Below are 17,482 nucleotides of genomic sequence, written 5' to 3' on the forward strand. Positions count from 1 at the left end.
TGAAAGGGGCTGCGCGAACGCAGGCCCCCACTACCACAAATTATGACGTAGGCTCTGTCTCTTGGACAGACCTTAGGCTAGCACCCCTCCCAAGTGCAATGGAGGTCACCAGCCTAGGCCATGGGCCTTGTTGATCACCCATTGACCCCGTCCAGGTAAGTATGTTGCTCTTTCCTACTTGCCTTTATTTTATAGTCTATCCCACCCACTACTTCAGATAATCTCATCGGTGTGGGACTTATATACACTACTATGCGGAAGGGATCTACAATACAGCTAGAAGGAAAAACCTCTTACGTCCTTGTGAGTCAACTTTTGTCATAGTCATAAGAACATCCCATTTCATTGCAGGGAACATCAACGACAATGAGATTCAAATTGTTGTCCTTCACAAAGTGTCAACACCATAACCTCTACTTCACCGTGCAGTGAGGAAATCTGAGACTCTGCTGAATCCAAATTAGATGTTGTGTTTATCACGAGTTACGTGTCTTAGACACCAGAAAACACGAGCCCAGCATTACTCTCAGTTCCAATTAGTTATCTAAAGAAATTAGAAGAAAACAATAGGTTTTCGAGTTTATAATCCCTAAAGTCTCTCTCTTAGGAAGATTAACTTGACGTTCAAATGAAATGGATTCGAATCAATTTGAGAGTTGAAAGGCTGAATATATATACCTTTTACGATTAAAGCATTATGCTAGGCAGGTTGCATGCATCCACATTTGGCATAGAGCAGAAATCAATCTAAGCAATTCCGAGGTGGAGTTCGTATTCTAACCCGTGTTGCTTCTTCAACGGCAGCACACGCGCTGATAACACTATATCTAACCTCACCGATATGGGACTCGTGTGAATTAACAAACTGAGTATGATATTTCGTGTCATTGATGAATTATCAAATATGTTAATTGTATAAATACTAACTATATTAACTATTAACTATAGCCAATAATTAGTATTTTGTAACTATTAACTATAATCTGTTTAAATTTCACACATTCCCAAGCACCAAATGAAGAAGTAACTATTTATAACATTACTGTTCAACTGAATTTTTTTGAAGTTACAGAATAATCCAAACACGCAGACGATTGTTGAAAAATCTTATAAAATTTCATATAATTTAAAGACTAATTTATGTTTTATCACATTATTTCCCTTGAATATAATATATAGTCACACAAATATAACGATGTTAAAATGAATGAATAGTGTGGTGCAAAGGTCTACTCGTTAGACATGTGCCCAACTCCAACTGCAAGAGGAGGAAAAATTTAAAAGAACGCAATTGCCCAGGGCCATGTATATTTAACTACTTAGTGCCGTTCTTCCCATGGCTGAAGGAATTTATATCCCGTGTAGACGAAAAATTAGCAAATGCATTCGCTTATGGAATTTACACTGCAGCTCCATTCAACCAGAGCCTGCAACCTACTAAGAATTTACATTTCTCACCCTCAACCCCCACACAAGATACATATAGGGAAAAAATGGAAAGTGGAATCAAAGTGGAAAAAGAAGAAAACGAAGAGGAATTACAAAATCACAATCAATCCCTATTCTCTCCTACTATGCCAATCCCCAGCTTCCCTCGTTTTATATTAGATGGAAGCCAAATGTAATTGATCAGTGCGATCCCTGTGGAAAAACACCTCATTTACAGGTTGTCATGTCAATGAGCCAGGTCTTCACTCCCAACACCAACAGAAGACTTGTCTATCATGCGCACATTGTACCGTTCATATACTCTTGCACGATTTTCAGCCCACCATTGCTCTGCTTGCTTCTCACTGAACCGTTTCCGACTGCATTCACCAATCTTAAGGTTAAAACTCAGGTTATAAAATTTCTAATCGCGAAATACTGTGTAGTTATTATCTGAATTGTCCCACCAGTTACGAAACTATAAACATTACAGTGGGATATTACTTTCTATTTTCAAATAGAGAAAATATGCAATTAAATTGACAGAAACACAATGTCCACAGAGCATTGCATACCTAAAGCGAACTCTCTTAAGATCTATTACACCTCCTGGAAGGGAGGTGAGTGTAATATATACACCAGGCTCATCTTGCTCAACCCGTTCGGATTCATTACGGGATTCGCTGTCCTTAGTTCTGCTCCCATTTCTATTAATTGAATCTGATTGGCTCTGTTTATTGTGACCTGTGCTACGGCTACTGACTGTGCTTGATCCATTTGAAAGTAACTGGTTATTTGATCCAGTTAAATCTGCCTCTGGGCTTGTTGCTTGAATATTTAATCGATCAATGGAAGCATAGCTAACATCATTGGAACTAGGATTGGAACCGAAAGAAGCAAGAGACGGTGATTTGACATTCCTAGCAGCTCCAACAGGTAGCCTTTCAGCCATGTCCTTCAACTACTCAACACAAGAAACAAATAAAGTTGGATCAGTTAGCCTAGTTTTGATACATCTAGAACAAACCTACACAAGCTTAAAGATATATTTAAAAAAAAAATCCATTATTTGGGCTTAAAATTGTTATCAGGCTTCACTGAACCATTTCAGGGCGTTACAATTTATTTTAGGGTCAATTAATGTTACTTTAGACAATCTTAAATATATAGCTTTAGCTAAGAAAATTTTTCTAGGAGATAACAGTTGATTTGTTTCAAAAAGAAAAGGCTCCCACCCATTAAATGTAAAGGTTTTTGCTCCTATTGTTTTCTTCATGAATAGGAGATTTTGGTTGTAATACTCTAATTCGTTAAATTAGCTTAGGGATTAAAGTTTCTACCTGGGCATTAAGTGACTTTATTACTTCCTTTGCTGCTTTACATTTGGCAGTTTCTTCCCCGGCAATTGCTATTGCATCTTTTAGCTGTTTAGTTGTTCTTTCCAACTCATCTTCTTGAAGTTGGGCCTTCCGAGTCAGGTTTTCCACCTACAAGGGGAAAAAATTATTAGGCTTGCTACAAATAGACAACCAAGTGAGTTAAACATTCTTGTAAGAAAAATAAAGATGTGAAAAGAAGGAGAAAAAAATAATTTCCAGCCTATGAAAGTATACTTAAGATAAGGCATCCTCTATATGGAACAGTCAACTGCTTATGAAAAAAATAAATTGTCAACAGATGATGAACTAGCATAATAACTCCCTTCTTCAGTGTCTAGCTCATTTCACCAGACATAATTCACATAAATTAATGTCATAAAAAATGATTATTTATAATACAAAAAAAATATGGTGCCAAACGACTGTATGAGTCCATTTTGTTAAAATTCTATTCAAACTACTACAGCAAAAAAGGGGATACTGACAGTGAATGCTTAAAGCAAGATACCTGTGATCTTAATTTAATAACCTCCTGACTGAGGCTATCGTTAGTCCTCTTGGCATCATCCACAACTATCTTCGGGGATGTGAGACCTCCCAGTGTTGGGGTTGGTGTAGTTGAACGAGGTGGACTAGGCCGTCTAGATATTGGGGATGTTGCTCGGGAAACAATTCTAGATCCAGGAACAGAAGCTGAGAAAAATTTCTTCGATGATCCAAAGACAGGATTAAAAGATTTAGTAATATTCAATGCTCCCCATTGTGAACCCCCATTTGGAACAGGCGAGACACGGCTGCTGTTGAATTCCAATTTCTTATTTTTCTTTGAAGATCTGCTTTCAACTTGTTTCAAGGATTCCATTGAAGAAAATCTGGCAAGTTGATTACGGGATCTGGAATCCAATTTATCATCCTTATCAATCAACTCCAAAGACCCCTGATTAACACTTCCTCTTCTGCTCACAGAAGAATGAGATGAAGAATCAGTTTCTACGGTTTTCCTAATTTTATTAAAACAATTATCACAGACACGATAAGGTTTGTTGGGATTTGGTGCCATTGAAGCCTTCAGAGACTTCTTACTGCTACATGAATGACAAAAAACAAGTCCACAATTATAACAATTGTGGCGTTTTCTTTTGAAATTAAATGGCATTCGACAGCCAGAACACATAGACTGGTCAACACCAGATACCCACTTATGCAGACATATAGCTGCAGTGAAATTAGTTCCACAAGCAATACTTTTGACATCTTTGTCTTTCAGAGCTTCGACTAATGTTGGAGTATTTCTATCATCTGTATCGCCATGGCCTAAACGGCCATTTGCACCCTTCCCCCAAGTGTAAACTTCAGTCCTTGAAGTTAAAACTGCAACATGATATGCACCACAAGCTATCTCCTCCACAAAACTCTTTGACAATTTCCCTTCAACACGGGTTGGCAACTTCCCATCACCTTGAGGATTTCCTAACTGGCCATAGACAGGACTACCCATTGTATAGACATGGCCAGAAGTGGTAAGTGCTACAGTGAGACTATGTCCACAAGCAACTTGACAAAAATTGGGTTCAATGAGGGCAACACAGGTTGGAACAAGTTTTGCTTCCTTATCACCATGCCCAAGTCGACCTTTGTCTCCATCACCCCAAGTAAACAGCTTCCCCGAAGAACAGTTACTGGAACTTGAATTTCCAACCATGACTTCCACAACTGCAGCAGTATGCCAAACACCACATGCAGCACGCACAGTACGAAGACCCTTGAGGGATTCTACTTCCCTTGGTAATGAAACGCTTTTTCGGTCTCCATGACCCAAAGCACCAAATGTACCATCACCAAAAGTAAATAATTGACCAGCAGATGTTACAACAGCAGTGTGCCATGGTCCACAAGAAATATATGAAACATGTATGCCTTCTAAGGGGCCATTTACTCTTTTTGGTACCCAGTGGCTCACTTGATTTCCATGTCCTAGAAGGCCATAATTGTATGTGCCATTACCCCATGTATAAAGATCACCAGAAAGTGTCACAGCACAAGTATGATATTCCCCGCAAGCTACAAGTTCAATATTTGTATTACTTAAAGCTTCTATAAGCTTTGGATGGAGAACATCAGAGTCAACACCGTGCCCTAGTCTTCCACCTGATTCCTCCCCCCAGGAGAAAATTTCACCTTGTTTAGTCACTATGGCCGCATGTCGTCCACCACAAGCAATATTCTGTACATCAAGAACTACAGCAGATTCCAAGGCTTTGGGAAATAGAGAATCCATTTTTGCACCCAAACAATTCCCAACTCGGTATTTCCCACCACCCAGAATACCATCACCTGTGCCTTCTCCCCAAATGAAAACATCCCCTAGAGCATCACCATCATCATGACCAGAACCTTGGCTGGATGTGCTAACAGCACTAGATAGACTAACTCTAAAAGCATCCATACCCATTGTCTTCATATGACCATGCATACTGTCTGATCCTCCAGATGACACAGAATGTACTGAAGCACTGGCAGAATCTGGAGGGAAGAAACCCTTTTGGGGGACAGCATACAAAACCACATCTAATGCTTTATCCAAACCATTCTTAGGGGGGCTCTCATATGGGCTATGAAGGCGAAGGTGATCCCCACTATCCTGAATAGCACAAACAAATATTCTCTTAGGATACATCTTTAACTGAAATGGAGAGAAAGATGGAGAAAATAGAAGGGACATAAGCAATATCTTAATACCTTTTGCAGGCTTTCATTACTGCCAAAGGGAGAATTTAAGGGAGAACTCCTTCTAGTGTATGTTCGAGGACTATTAGCCTCAGATGGAATACTATCACTTCTTGACTCTGTTCTCCACTTCCGGTGATGGCTACGAGAAATTAATGCTTTTAAACCACTGAACCAAACTTCAGCTTCATCTTTATCCTTGCATATCTAGCAGAAAAGAATCAGATCACCAGATTGTGTTAAACTTCTGCATACAAAATTTATTGATACAGTTCAAAATATCTACATCTGTACAAGCCAAGCAACAGACAAACTGCAGCTAAAAAATCAAAAGAGGGGAGGAATGAAGATTCATACCAAGTCCAGAGACCTATCATTGTAGATAAGAGAAAATGACTGGTATTCTTTCTCAGGTCGTGGATATCTCTGAAAGATAGGCTGAAAAAAATAGAGGCCATGTTTTATCAATCATAACAGAGAACCTTATCACTTGAAATGAATTCACTGTAGATGCTGAAAGTCAAGAAGGCATGAGTAATGTCTTTTTGGATAAATGTTAACTTATTCGAATAGGACACTGAAACAGCACAAAACATCATCATGTTCCTCAAAGCAAAACACAATCTAATAGTTACCACAAACAAGCATATTGTAAACTATTCATAATACTATAGAAACAAAGCATTTTACTGTAGATAGATAATGAAACATATGATATTTACTTATGTTGACTTCCAGCACATGGTAGTCACACTAACATATCAAGTGCATATAGAGATAGATGACACAAACTGTATTAGTCATACAAACATCAAATTGAACAGAACTATCTTATAAATAATCATCACATTTTTCACTTTCTAAAAACTTACTGTCCGTTGTCCAGATATAATTCTAGAGACATGACTCAGTTTAAGGTGCTTCTCTTCTTTCCCTGAGAACCATATCAAAACAGATTCGTCCTGAAAAAATTATAAAAAATCAAATCTTAATTTTTGGCAACTGGAAAACACATTAAGACAAACTTTAATGTAATGAAAACAAATAAATTATGAAAATAATATAAATAAACCACAAGCAAGATCATACGAACAACAAAATAATCATATAGCTTTCAAACCATAAAATGGCATGAAAGTTTTTCCATAATAGCATGCATAACCACCAAATACAACAGTTTGATGTGGAATCAGGTGGTGGTCAATTAGGTAACATGCATGCTTACCTTCAAATTTAAATTTACATTCTAGATATGTGGATTATAGTACTTGCCTTAACAATATCTGACAAGTTTTTTAAAAGCAAGCTTCCCATTTTTTTTAATATTGGCACAAAGGTTGTCTTAAACAGAACAAATCACTCTCATGCACGAGAGAAGTTGTATCCAACCCACACTAAAACTTTTTCCCAGTGAACTAGTCAGGGTTGCTCAACTCCAATGAAGAAAAATTAATTGTGATATAATAAAATTTTCATGTTGCTGCAAACACTTTGGGAAACCTAATCTTAAGCTAAGGTAACCTAATCTCTGCTAAGCCATTGATTTTTCTACAATATTTGTAATTTTTGCTTGTAAAGCATGAAACTTTAGATCTCCTAATTTTCAGTTTAATTTGTTTGATGCAATGACGCATACTTTGCATTTCTTCTACTCTTCTTCACAGATTATTCACAGTCTTTGTCATTCAACTTCAAGGTCCCCTACCATCTCTTAGTCATTCAAAGAAATATTTTCACCTTATTTAAGAATAAATAAATACAAAATAAAACGTCATTGGTTTGAGCTTAGTTTTGAAAATATACAAGGATAAAGTTATTAATATCAAATATAATTCTTTGAAAAAATTAAACAACTTAAAATGGATTAATTTGAATCTACAGAAAAAGAGTGTAAGGCTCACATTGGAAAGACGGAAGGGGCAAAACTTGGGCTTTCCCCTTCTTCCATACTTGAGCAAGCAGGCCCCTTTCTTTAAAGCAGTAATGGCCTGTAAATAAGATCAATAAAGGACTTCATCCATCATATACAGCACATCTGAAGATAGAAGAACACTTATAACAGAGGAATCACTGAATAAGCACAGCGCACAGATAACATTTGACTGACAAGAATCAACAGCAGCCTGCTAAAATATCACATACCACAGCAATTTAATACAATGCTATCATGTAATTTACTACAATGACATCATATATAAAAGAGCATATCCAACTCTTGTCAATTAGTCAATATAATGATAACAGTACATTGCATTTCCTTGTATTCCTGTGGCAGAACATGGTATCTAACACCTAAATGATCCATAAAAGAAAGCGCTATTAAATAGAAAGATTCATAAATGATCAAATTAGTGAAACATAAATTTTATGAAAAGGAAGTTAATTTAACACTCAGCCAAAAATCTATAATATTCAGTCCACTAAAGAAGCTGCCTAATCTTTGAACAACACTCTGAACTCTAAAGTCATAACACACACTAAAGTTCATACAACACACTCATCAAGTAAATTTGAATTTCACTAAGCAAGAGCTCAAAATCACCAAGATTTTCACTGCCAACCATAAAACCATTAGTTATGTAAACTAGCTTGACCAAATGACACAATCCTAGCTGGCAGTCAAATTAACAAACAAAATTTATTGCAACTAGACATCCATTCCTAGCGAAATTAACCCAATTACCTATTCCTTCCCTAATCACAACCTCATAATAGTGCCCCCAACAACAGCAAATAAGAACATTGGCACCACTGTACAGCGCACACCACACGGATACGCAAAATCTAAAAGCAAACAGTACTCTTAACATAAAAATCAAAGCACAACGCTGCACAGAACATAAGATAAAAGCTTCCAAAGAAATGGACAAAACAAAGATATACACCTGCTCAATGTCTCTTTCCACAGGACCGGTTCTGCTAAGATCCGAAGCCATTCTACCAGTCCGCGACATCACGCGAAACACAAAAAAAAAAACAAAAAACAAAAAAAAAACACACTAATTAGAAACTTTCACTTTCTCCTCAAATCTAAACACTAATCTTTCGCATTCACCCGTTCTCGTACCCGAACCCTTCCATTCATCAATTCAGCGAAGAATCCACTCAAACCCTCGCTCCACCAGCTCCGAGCCTTCTCCGGCGCGCGAATCCACCATAATTACAGCTCCATCGCGCACTCACCGTGCCGGAGCATTGCTCCGCAGCTTCGCGCGTGCTCCGAAGTGAGCTATCGGCAGCGTCGCTTGTCGCTAGGTCGCGGCGGAACGAAGCGATCGAGGAACCGAGGGGACGGTCCGCAGATTCCGGTGATCGAGAGGTCGCCGAGCTCGGCGCGGCGCGGCGGAGGAGAAAATCGCGGCTAGAAAGTGCGGGAAAACCGAATGGGAGAATCTAGGGAACTATGATCTGGAAAATCAGTTGCAGAGGAGAGAGAGGGAGAGGGATGTAGAGTGAGAAAGTGAGGTTCTAGAGAGAGAAAGCAGAATGGAATTATAAAAAGCATAAAAAAGAAACACACTCTCGTCTATGGCTCAGGAGTCAGGAGTCAGGAGTGTGTGTAGTGTGTAGTGTGAGAGCTCATAACACATGCAAGCTAAATTAACTAAATTTTTTTTTTAAATTATTAAAATAAAATTTAAAAAAAAAAAAAAAAAAAAAAAAAAAAAAAAGTGAAACCCGTGGAGAAATTACCCTAAACATCGTGAAAATTTTTCGATTTTGCCACTTTGCCACTACGCTACGCTTGCGTTTTGATTAATTTAAACTATTTTGAAACTGTACAAGAGATTAATAATAATAAAAAAATGGTTTATTAGAATATAAAATAAAAAAGAAAGGGACAGATTTGAGTAATAAATAAATATTAAACAAGATGTGATAGAAAAGGGTTGAGTCAATACTGTGAGTATTATTAGAAACTAAAAACAAAGCAATATTATTTAAAAAAAGAGAATTTAAGAAAAGAATAAAAGGTAGCGTTTGGATGGTGATTTTATACATGTGAATATAATTGCGTTGCCGAAAATGCCGGAATCGCTTTGTCCTCGTTGGGTGGCGGTGACTAAACATGAGATTATTTCATCGTTAATCTTTCACGATTATTTTTTCATCATTTAAACCAGAATGTAATAATAAGATTATTTTTTTATTTTTTTATTTTCAATTTTATATTTAAATTTACGTGAGATACCAATGATACTTTTTTTAAAAAATGAAATACAAATTAGAAAATATTTAAATTATAAAAGATATAATAATTAGTGCATGAGATCGCAATCCACAAAGTTATGCTCTAATTTTGGAAAGAAGAAGAAAAAGATGAGATATTGTGGTTTGGAACCCTAATAACCGAGCTTCTAGAGATGTGATATTTTGGAAAAGCAAAGTGAATTTGGAGCCACTAAACCTTGCAACTAATGAGTAGGATTGTGAAGTGATGTAAAGTGAAGTGTGTGCGTACGTTATTACATTTTTATTTTTTTTTCCCAATGTTTCTCGCTTCTTTATTTATTTACACTATTTTTTATCGTAACTAAATACAGTCTTGTATTACCGATTTATTGTAATTAAATTCATATGTAATTTTATTTTTTTTATTTGAGATTTAAAAATCCTATACGATGTACAAGACAATTAATTTAAAAGTGATCACATGATACATAAAAATAAAAATAAAAATAAAAAAAGATATTAGTTCTAATTATAAATAAATAATTATTTGTTACTATTCATGTCACTGGCATTCATTTGCCCTTTATCATCTTGTGGAGACATTTTTTCCTCTCAAAACCTGCGAAGCATGTACAATGAACCGGTAACACATTAACCTTAACTTGATACATCATCATCTATCAACTAGAGATGCAACTATCAATTCGAAAATTCATGTCTCACTTTTGGTGTCACTCATGAAAATTACTTAAATTAGTGAATTTAAAATATTAAATAAAAGGTAAAGATGCTGTATTTTTTAATTAATATTTTTCATCCTTATCGTGATAATGCTCTAAAATTTCTGTTGTTGTTTAAATAGGTACAACCAATTTGTCCTCTTCCCAGGGGATCATACGAAGATTAAAACTAGAATACAAAAAATACATAGATTAAAAGTAAAAGATCATCATTTTTTATGCAAAATTAAAAAAGAAAAAAAAAAAGAAGGAAATGTTATAAAATTTAAAATATTAACTTTCTTTTCATTTGTCTTTAATTTAGTACTTTCTTTGTGAGCCGTATAAGACCCAATTCAAGTTTTTTCGTTCACAATTCTAAATAATAATAATAATAATAATAATAATAATAATAATAATAATAATAAAGTGCTTTTACTAAGGTTATTTACTAATGGTTAAAATAACCTTTGACTAACATAGAGGAGATCGAGGTCTAATTTTGTCATATTGATATGTGGGAAACAACCCACAATATTGACGTTAATGCACTCATTATTAGTTTATTATTTTTTTATTATTATATAAAATATTATAAATATGCAAGATTAAATTTAGGTTCTCTCACTTTTATTTCAATTTTTTTCTTAATTATTATGCGAATTATAGTGATCTCATTGGTTTATTCTTTTATAAATGCATGTATTACACATGAAATAACGTGAATAATTCTTTGCAGTCACTGTGATTTTAGTATAAAGAAATAAAACTAAAATTAATAAAACACACAAGGAAAAAAGAATTTTAAGAAGGATTAAATGAATTAATGTTGTCATCGATTGGCAATCAGCCGTTAAATGAAATTGATTCTCTAATAAGTAATTTTGCATTTCAAAAATTGTGAAATTCAATAAAATTATAATTTATTTTAAAAAAAATCCATCTTAAAAATAGTTTTAGGTGTAGATAGATAAATGTGAGACCGACGTTAATATATTAATACATCCTCTCTTTTTATTTTTATTGAACCATCTATGTAAAACGAGAGAGGAATATCAGGAACCTTTTTTTTCTTTTTCTTTTTTTCACCAAGAATATTTTTAGTTAGAGCTTAATTTCTTTTCAAATTTTGATATCACACAAATAAATTGTCTCTCTCAATAAAGTATTTTACTTATACATATAGATAATATTAATAGTTTTCCAACTGTTATAGGAATATTTTATTGAACATTTTTTATTGATTAAAATTTATTAAAAAATATAATTTTGATGAGTCACATCTAATTTAATAAAATCTCTCATAATTTTATTATTTTTAATGAATTTTAACATGAGAGAGAAAGAGAGAGAATGTTAAAGATAATTTATTAAGTGATCTTGGACAATATAGTCACTATAACTAGTCTTTATTACATGATACATTAAAAAAATGTTATTAATTATTTTTTAAAAATTGAAAAACTTAAATAAATGTTATGTAAAGATTGACTATTAGACTATATTAAGAGATTACCTGATTAATAATTTATTAAAAAAAACTTAAATAGTTGATATTATCTTTTGATCATAAATAAAGTTTCACCTTGATAATTTGTATAATTAGTGATTCAATTAAATGTAAATGTTAATTACTAAAATAAAATTACAATTCTAATTAACGAACAATACCTTCCTAAATTTTGTCCATAATTCCTCTATGTTAAGAAGGAAAAATTATTAAATATTGTCATGAATTATATGATTCTTAATCAATCTCTATATAACATAATTTTTTTCGTAAATTAAAAAGGCTCAAATATATCATAAAGAAAATTGATTTGAGTCATGCTCATTTAATAATCATGGATAACTTCATAATTTTTTGTTAAGGCAAATGTTCTTAATAATGAAGATATACATAAAGTGTAATGGGGTTATGAAGTAAATATAAATATTAAATTCGCGATACTCTAACAACATATTTAAAGGATAATGTTAGCTCTTTAAGGGTAACACAACTAATTAAATCTCTTTACTCTCATCGGTTAGTACTCAAGATTGAATTTAATTTTTCTGATGTTTTATATCATTTTATGCCAATTTGTATTAGAAATGGAATAAATAATCTATAATATCATTGAAAATCCTCAAAGATATAGGTTAATAATTAACTCTAACTCTATTATATGAGAACATATGTTATCTTAATTTAAATTTTATATTATTCAAAAGTAAAAAAAGATAATTAATGTTATCTGTGATTGCGAATTATATGATAGCATGTTAGAAATGGTAAGGATGTAGGAAACTCACCGGAGCAAAGTGCGGTTAGCCAGCAATAATTAGGCAGTGAAAGCGCATGCAATGAGCAGGTTCTTATGATAAGCATAAGCCTCACCCAGGTTGTATTATTTTTATGAATTAATCAGCTTTGGGTTGCTATCACGTACCTATGTTTGATGAGGTTGATGAGGTTGATGAAGTTATAAGACTCCACACACATGGAAGCAAATAAAGTGCAATAAGTAATAAGCATTGGTTGAGTGCTGTGAAAAACTAAGATGAAAATGCATGCATGTGCAGAGTGGGTTGGAGTTCACAAACACCCATGATACCATTGGCAATGGTGTTAGTGATTGAGACCAACACTAGTGTGGTACACTTTTTGGAAAAGTTGGCCTTAGCCACAAGCTCAGAGGTCCCCAAGTGGTCCTAATTTTTCATTGCATGCCCTACATTCACAGAACTTATACTGTACCCTCATGGACCTCATATCCGATCCAACACATCTTTACCACATTCATAATAGTTACGTTACTTTCACATCATGTGGGAAAAGGATATCATATTCCATTTCCAATGTTTTCCAAAAAAGTCTATGATGATCAACTCCAATAATTTAATAATTAATTTACAAATTTATCTTTGTTTGCTGCTGTCTTCAATATATATTAGCTGGAGGAGATATATAGATATGGTTTTTTTTTTTAATTAAGGGTTACAATGATGAGAACAAAGATTAAATTTAATATTCTGTGTATATTACTTTAATCTTCAAGTCAATCTCAATTATTCAAATTGTGTGTTGGTAGGAGTTGGGAAGGAAAAAAAATAAGTAAGAAATAAGGTGAGTAAAAATAGAGAAGAGAAAAATAAAATAGATATAAATAAATAGGAAATAGAGTAAAAATAAGAGTGTTTAATTTAAAAAGAATAAGAGAGAAAATAAATAAATAAAAATATTATTTTTACCCTTATATTGTTCATTGATTTCCATACAATCTCTTACCAATTTGGTTTTTTTTTTTTTTTAAGTAAGAGCTACTACTTTTTAATTTCTCCTCTCATCAATTCATCTCAATCAAACATATCTAATTTTTAAATCTTTCATTTATTTTCACTGTTTCCTATTAATTCCTTGTTTGTTTCACCTCTATTAAACAAAGTAGAAGTTAACACATGAACATGTAAATTCACACAAAAATAATTTACTTCCAATAGTTACTTTTCAAATACAAGTCGTTTGTAAAATCATATCCTTGAATCACAGCCTGTGTTATTAAATTTGATCTGTTTATTGATTTGAATTCGTTAGAATATTCACACGTGTTAGGTCACTTTCACTAATTAGTATATTGCATATAATAATAGCTCTACTCCAACTTATATGAATCAGTTATGAGAACTTTATAATGATGAGTTGAAATTTGCGTGTCAAAATTAAAATTTAACTAGAATATTTTAGCCTCACGCGGAAAGATTAATAGTTGATATGGTGATTTTAAATTTAATTCTCTGTGTTGAAATAATGTTTAATCATAAAAGTAAATTAGTTCTTAGTTATCAACTTTAAGATATTATGTAAATCAACTTTATATAAAATAAAAAAAAATTAATAATGACACAAAATCTTTTATGTTTTAAATGAATCATTAGAATGATAATGTAATTCAATTCAAGCCACACATTTATGATTCACCCACACCCAAAATCTACAAATACCATGCCCTCAATTGAACTATACTCTCTTTTATGTATTATAAAAAAATAAAAATTTTATGCATATTAATAAAATTAATTATCTACATTAAATTTCACTAATGAGGTCATTGTAATAAATGTATAAAAAAAAAGTAGTACAACATAAAAGTCATACATTAAATGGATAATATTTTTAAAAAAAATATTATTAAATGAGATCAAAGTAGTTAATTTATTTATATTTAAATATAAAAAATGTGTGTAATTTTTTTCTTATAATAAAGAACACAAGAAGTACTTTCTTGCTTTACTCTAGAAAAAAAATATGTAAGAGTGCTTATTATAATTATTCACCCATACTTTGTCTCTTGAAATTGTCAAAAGTAGAGTAATACTATTCTTTGTAAGGGAATATTATTGAAGGGATTTGGAATGATTAATAAGTTAACATATAATTGTTATACATGAAATGGTTAATGTAATATAAGTTAATTATCATGTTACTATTAGTTTAAACCTTAATCATATATAGAACATTGCACAATATATTTTACAAAATGGATTCAAGCATATTAACCTAGTACTAATTCAACCTAGCTGATTTAGATCGGATCGCCTTGTTTCAATTGTATAACCAATCTAATAATTCATTATCTAACTAATTTACCAAATTAGTTGTTGAATCAATTGGTCCGATCGAGCTGATTTTGATAACATACTCACTACTTATTTTCCTGTACATTTGCTCCTCATAGCATGGAGGATATTTTGAATGCTTAAATGAAGTTTATTTATTGAGATTTATAGTATATAAAAAAAAACTCAATTAATATTCAACATTTTTGTAAACTGAGGTTAATTAAATTTTAGATAAAAGCAAAAATTGTCACATGATGGTGATACAATTAGTTACCTTCATTCACTTTTATTAATTATCTCACTAAAAAAATCTTAAAGAGATTAATAATTAATTTTGCACATTAATTTACCTTTGAATAGAATCGTGCTTTATCTTAATTTAAATTTTATATATATATATATAAGCAAAAGTTAAAGATGATTAAACTATAATAAAAACCATTAGCATATAGTTATACAATATTAAGCTCTATTTTTTTGCATAATAACATGGTGCTATAACCTAAGATGGACATTAATTTATATATAATTTGAAATATGAGGTGATATATATATAAAGATATTCTTCAAATCTAAGTAACTATATAGTTCACAATTATTTAGTGAAGTCGACCAAACCTTTAAAAAGGTTATTTGTCAATTTTGACCAAGATGAAAGAGAGAACCCAACGTGTTGCATTAGTGGTCTTCTTTTAAGGATGACTATTGTGAGGGGTTACCCTTTCACTCCTTCTGCGTGGTGGTCCTTGCACTTCAATTATTAAAGGGAAACTATCTTTTGGAGTAACTTCATCTTCTGAATTCAGATTCATAGTATGTATGGTGTTATAGATAATTCCCACGATTTATTTAATAGTTTAAATAAGAGAATATTAAGATTAATGTTTAAATAAGTGTTTTACTAATACTTCTTCCCTAAATATTGTATATATATTATATATCATAGAAATTAATAATGTATGATTTAACAATTTGCATTCACACGTAGACTATATATAAATCATAAAAATTTCTTCAAATGCTTCACTTAAAAATCAATCTGACACAATATTTTAAGTACCCTCCTTCCATTTCGAAAGCAATCTTGTCTTTTGACACATTTAAATAATCTAAACATTGAAGAGGGTCTAGCATATACTTTATGAACTGAATTTAAGAGTGTCACAAATTAGATCCAAAAAGTTAAATAGCCTACACGAAACTTTTTGATATGCAAAAACATTATAAAAAAAAACTTATTTGTGAAGATTGATGAAAACCGTCCTCACATCACATGTATCTTAATTTACGTATCCAATAATGCGTGTATTAATTAATTAGATCATGCTATTATTAATTTGATGGGTAAAATAAAGAAGAGGCAGGCACACGTACTACTTAAGACTTGCATCATTAAACTGTGTTCCTAGTGAGGTACCCATTGTGCATGAATTTGGTGGTTGATAAAGAAATTCCAAAAGGTAAGAACCAATTCCCACTAAACAACCTACACATTTGAACATTTTACATAATCAGTTTGGCCTAAGAGTTTTGTAAAGGATAAATTTTTCTAAAAATGTTTATTAGAGGAAAAAACACTAAAGAAAATAAAAATAGCTTTTTTAGAAATTAAAATTATCTTATATGTAAGTTAAATTGTAAAAAAAAAAAAAAATTATGTTAGTTCCTTCAAATTTTTTTATTTTATATATAAATTAATTTTAATTTATAGAGAAGTTAATTTTATTTTTTCTTTAAATATTTTCTATAAATATTGCTAGAGAAATTTATTCAAATAAATATTGATTCAATGTGCAAATTAATTGAGTTTCAAGATTGGTTGCACCACCTACACCCGCATCACCTAAAGCATTTTGATTCATGATATATACACCTTTTTTATTTTTATAAGTACATTACTTTTTAAAAAAAAATCTAAAATATCCTAACTCATTTTTTTATTCTTTAATTTTTTTAATTTTATATCTTCAACTTTCAATTTAACTTCTTCTTCTTCTTTTTCACATACCTCATTTCCTATTCTTTTCAATTTCCACATGCATCTCTTATCTTTTTTCACTCTCCACCTATTTCAGTAGGTAATTTTAATTCTTTCGATTTCGACATTACTCTCTTCCCCTTCATATCTTTCAATTTTCAGGACCGTAGAACTAGTGTGCGATGATATTATAGGCAAGTGTAATTTTCTCGACAATTTCGAAAGTGTTGAATCAAATGCGCGTTTTTAACACATCATTCCCTTTTATACTTCTAAAAATTACAACATTAGATTTAGTGTTTCAAAAAATACATTCCGAAATATTAATTTCAATATTTCAAAAAATATTTTTTAGAACACTAAAATTATTTGGAACACTAAATTTAATTGTGTTCTCTAAACATGTAAATGAGCGGAAGTGTTTGAAGAAAAAATGCACATTTGACTTAGCACCTTCGATATTGTCAAGAAAGCCA

General features: G+C 32.0%; 1 protein-coding gene and 1 non-coding gene across 4 annotated transcripts; both read right to left on the reverse strand.

Annotated features, from left to right (window-relative positions):
* Positions 1-2: 2 nt before the first annotated feature.
* LOC114915762 (U1 spliceosomal RNA) lies at positions 3-163 on the reverse strand. The gene has a single exon (XR_003803847.2). It is a non-coding gene; the product is annotated as a U1 spliceosomal RNA (small nuclear RNA).
* On the reverse strand, positions 3-12,831 carry LOC109813756 (PH, RCC1 and FYVE domains-containing protein 1). 3 transcript variants are annotated; one of them, XM_020378012.3, is made up of 10 exons: positions 12,722-12,831; positions 8,420-8,942; positions 7,436-7,522; positions 6,407-6,496; positions 5,892-5,972; positions 5,547-5,741; positions 3,316-5,448; positions 2,769-2,915; positions 2,004-2,389; positions 3-1,808 (listed from the first exon to the last, which is right to left on the reverse strand). In XM_020378012.3, exons 2-10 carry the CDS (start codon positions 8,486-8,488, stop codon positions 1,676-1,678), a joined length of 3,321 nt encoding a protein of 1,106 aa, XP_020233601.1. In that variant the 5' UTR covers positions 8,489-8,942; positions 12,722-12,831; the 3' UTR covers positions 3-1,675. The 3 variants fall into 3 exon arrangements, with proteins under 3 accessions (XP_020233601.1, XP_020233612.1, XP_082919568.1); XM_020378023.3 differs by lacking the exon at positions 12,722-12,831 and having other exon boundaries at positions 8,420-8,471; positions 8,602-9,103; XM_083063442.1 differs by lacking the exon at positions 12,722-12,831 and having other exon boundaries at positions 8,420-9,103.
* Positions 12,832-17,482: the final 4,651 nt, after the last annotated feature.

This window comes from Cajanus cajan, chromosome 9 (assembly GCF_000230855.2).
Source record: "Cajanus cajan strain Asha chromosome 9, NIPB_CcT2T_4, whole genome shotgun sequence".
Lineage (NCBI taxonomy): Eukaryota > Viridiplantae > Streptophyta > Magnoliopsida > Fabales > Fabaceae > Cajanus > Cajanus cajan.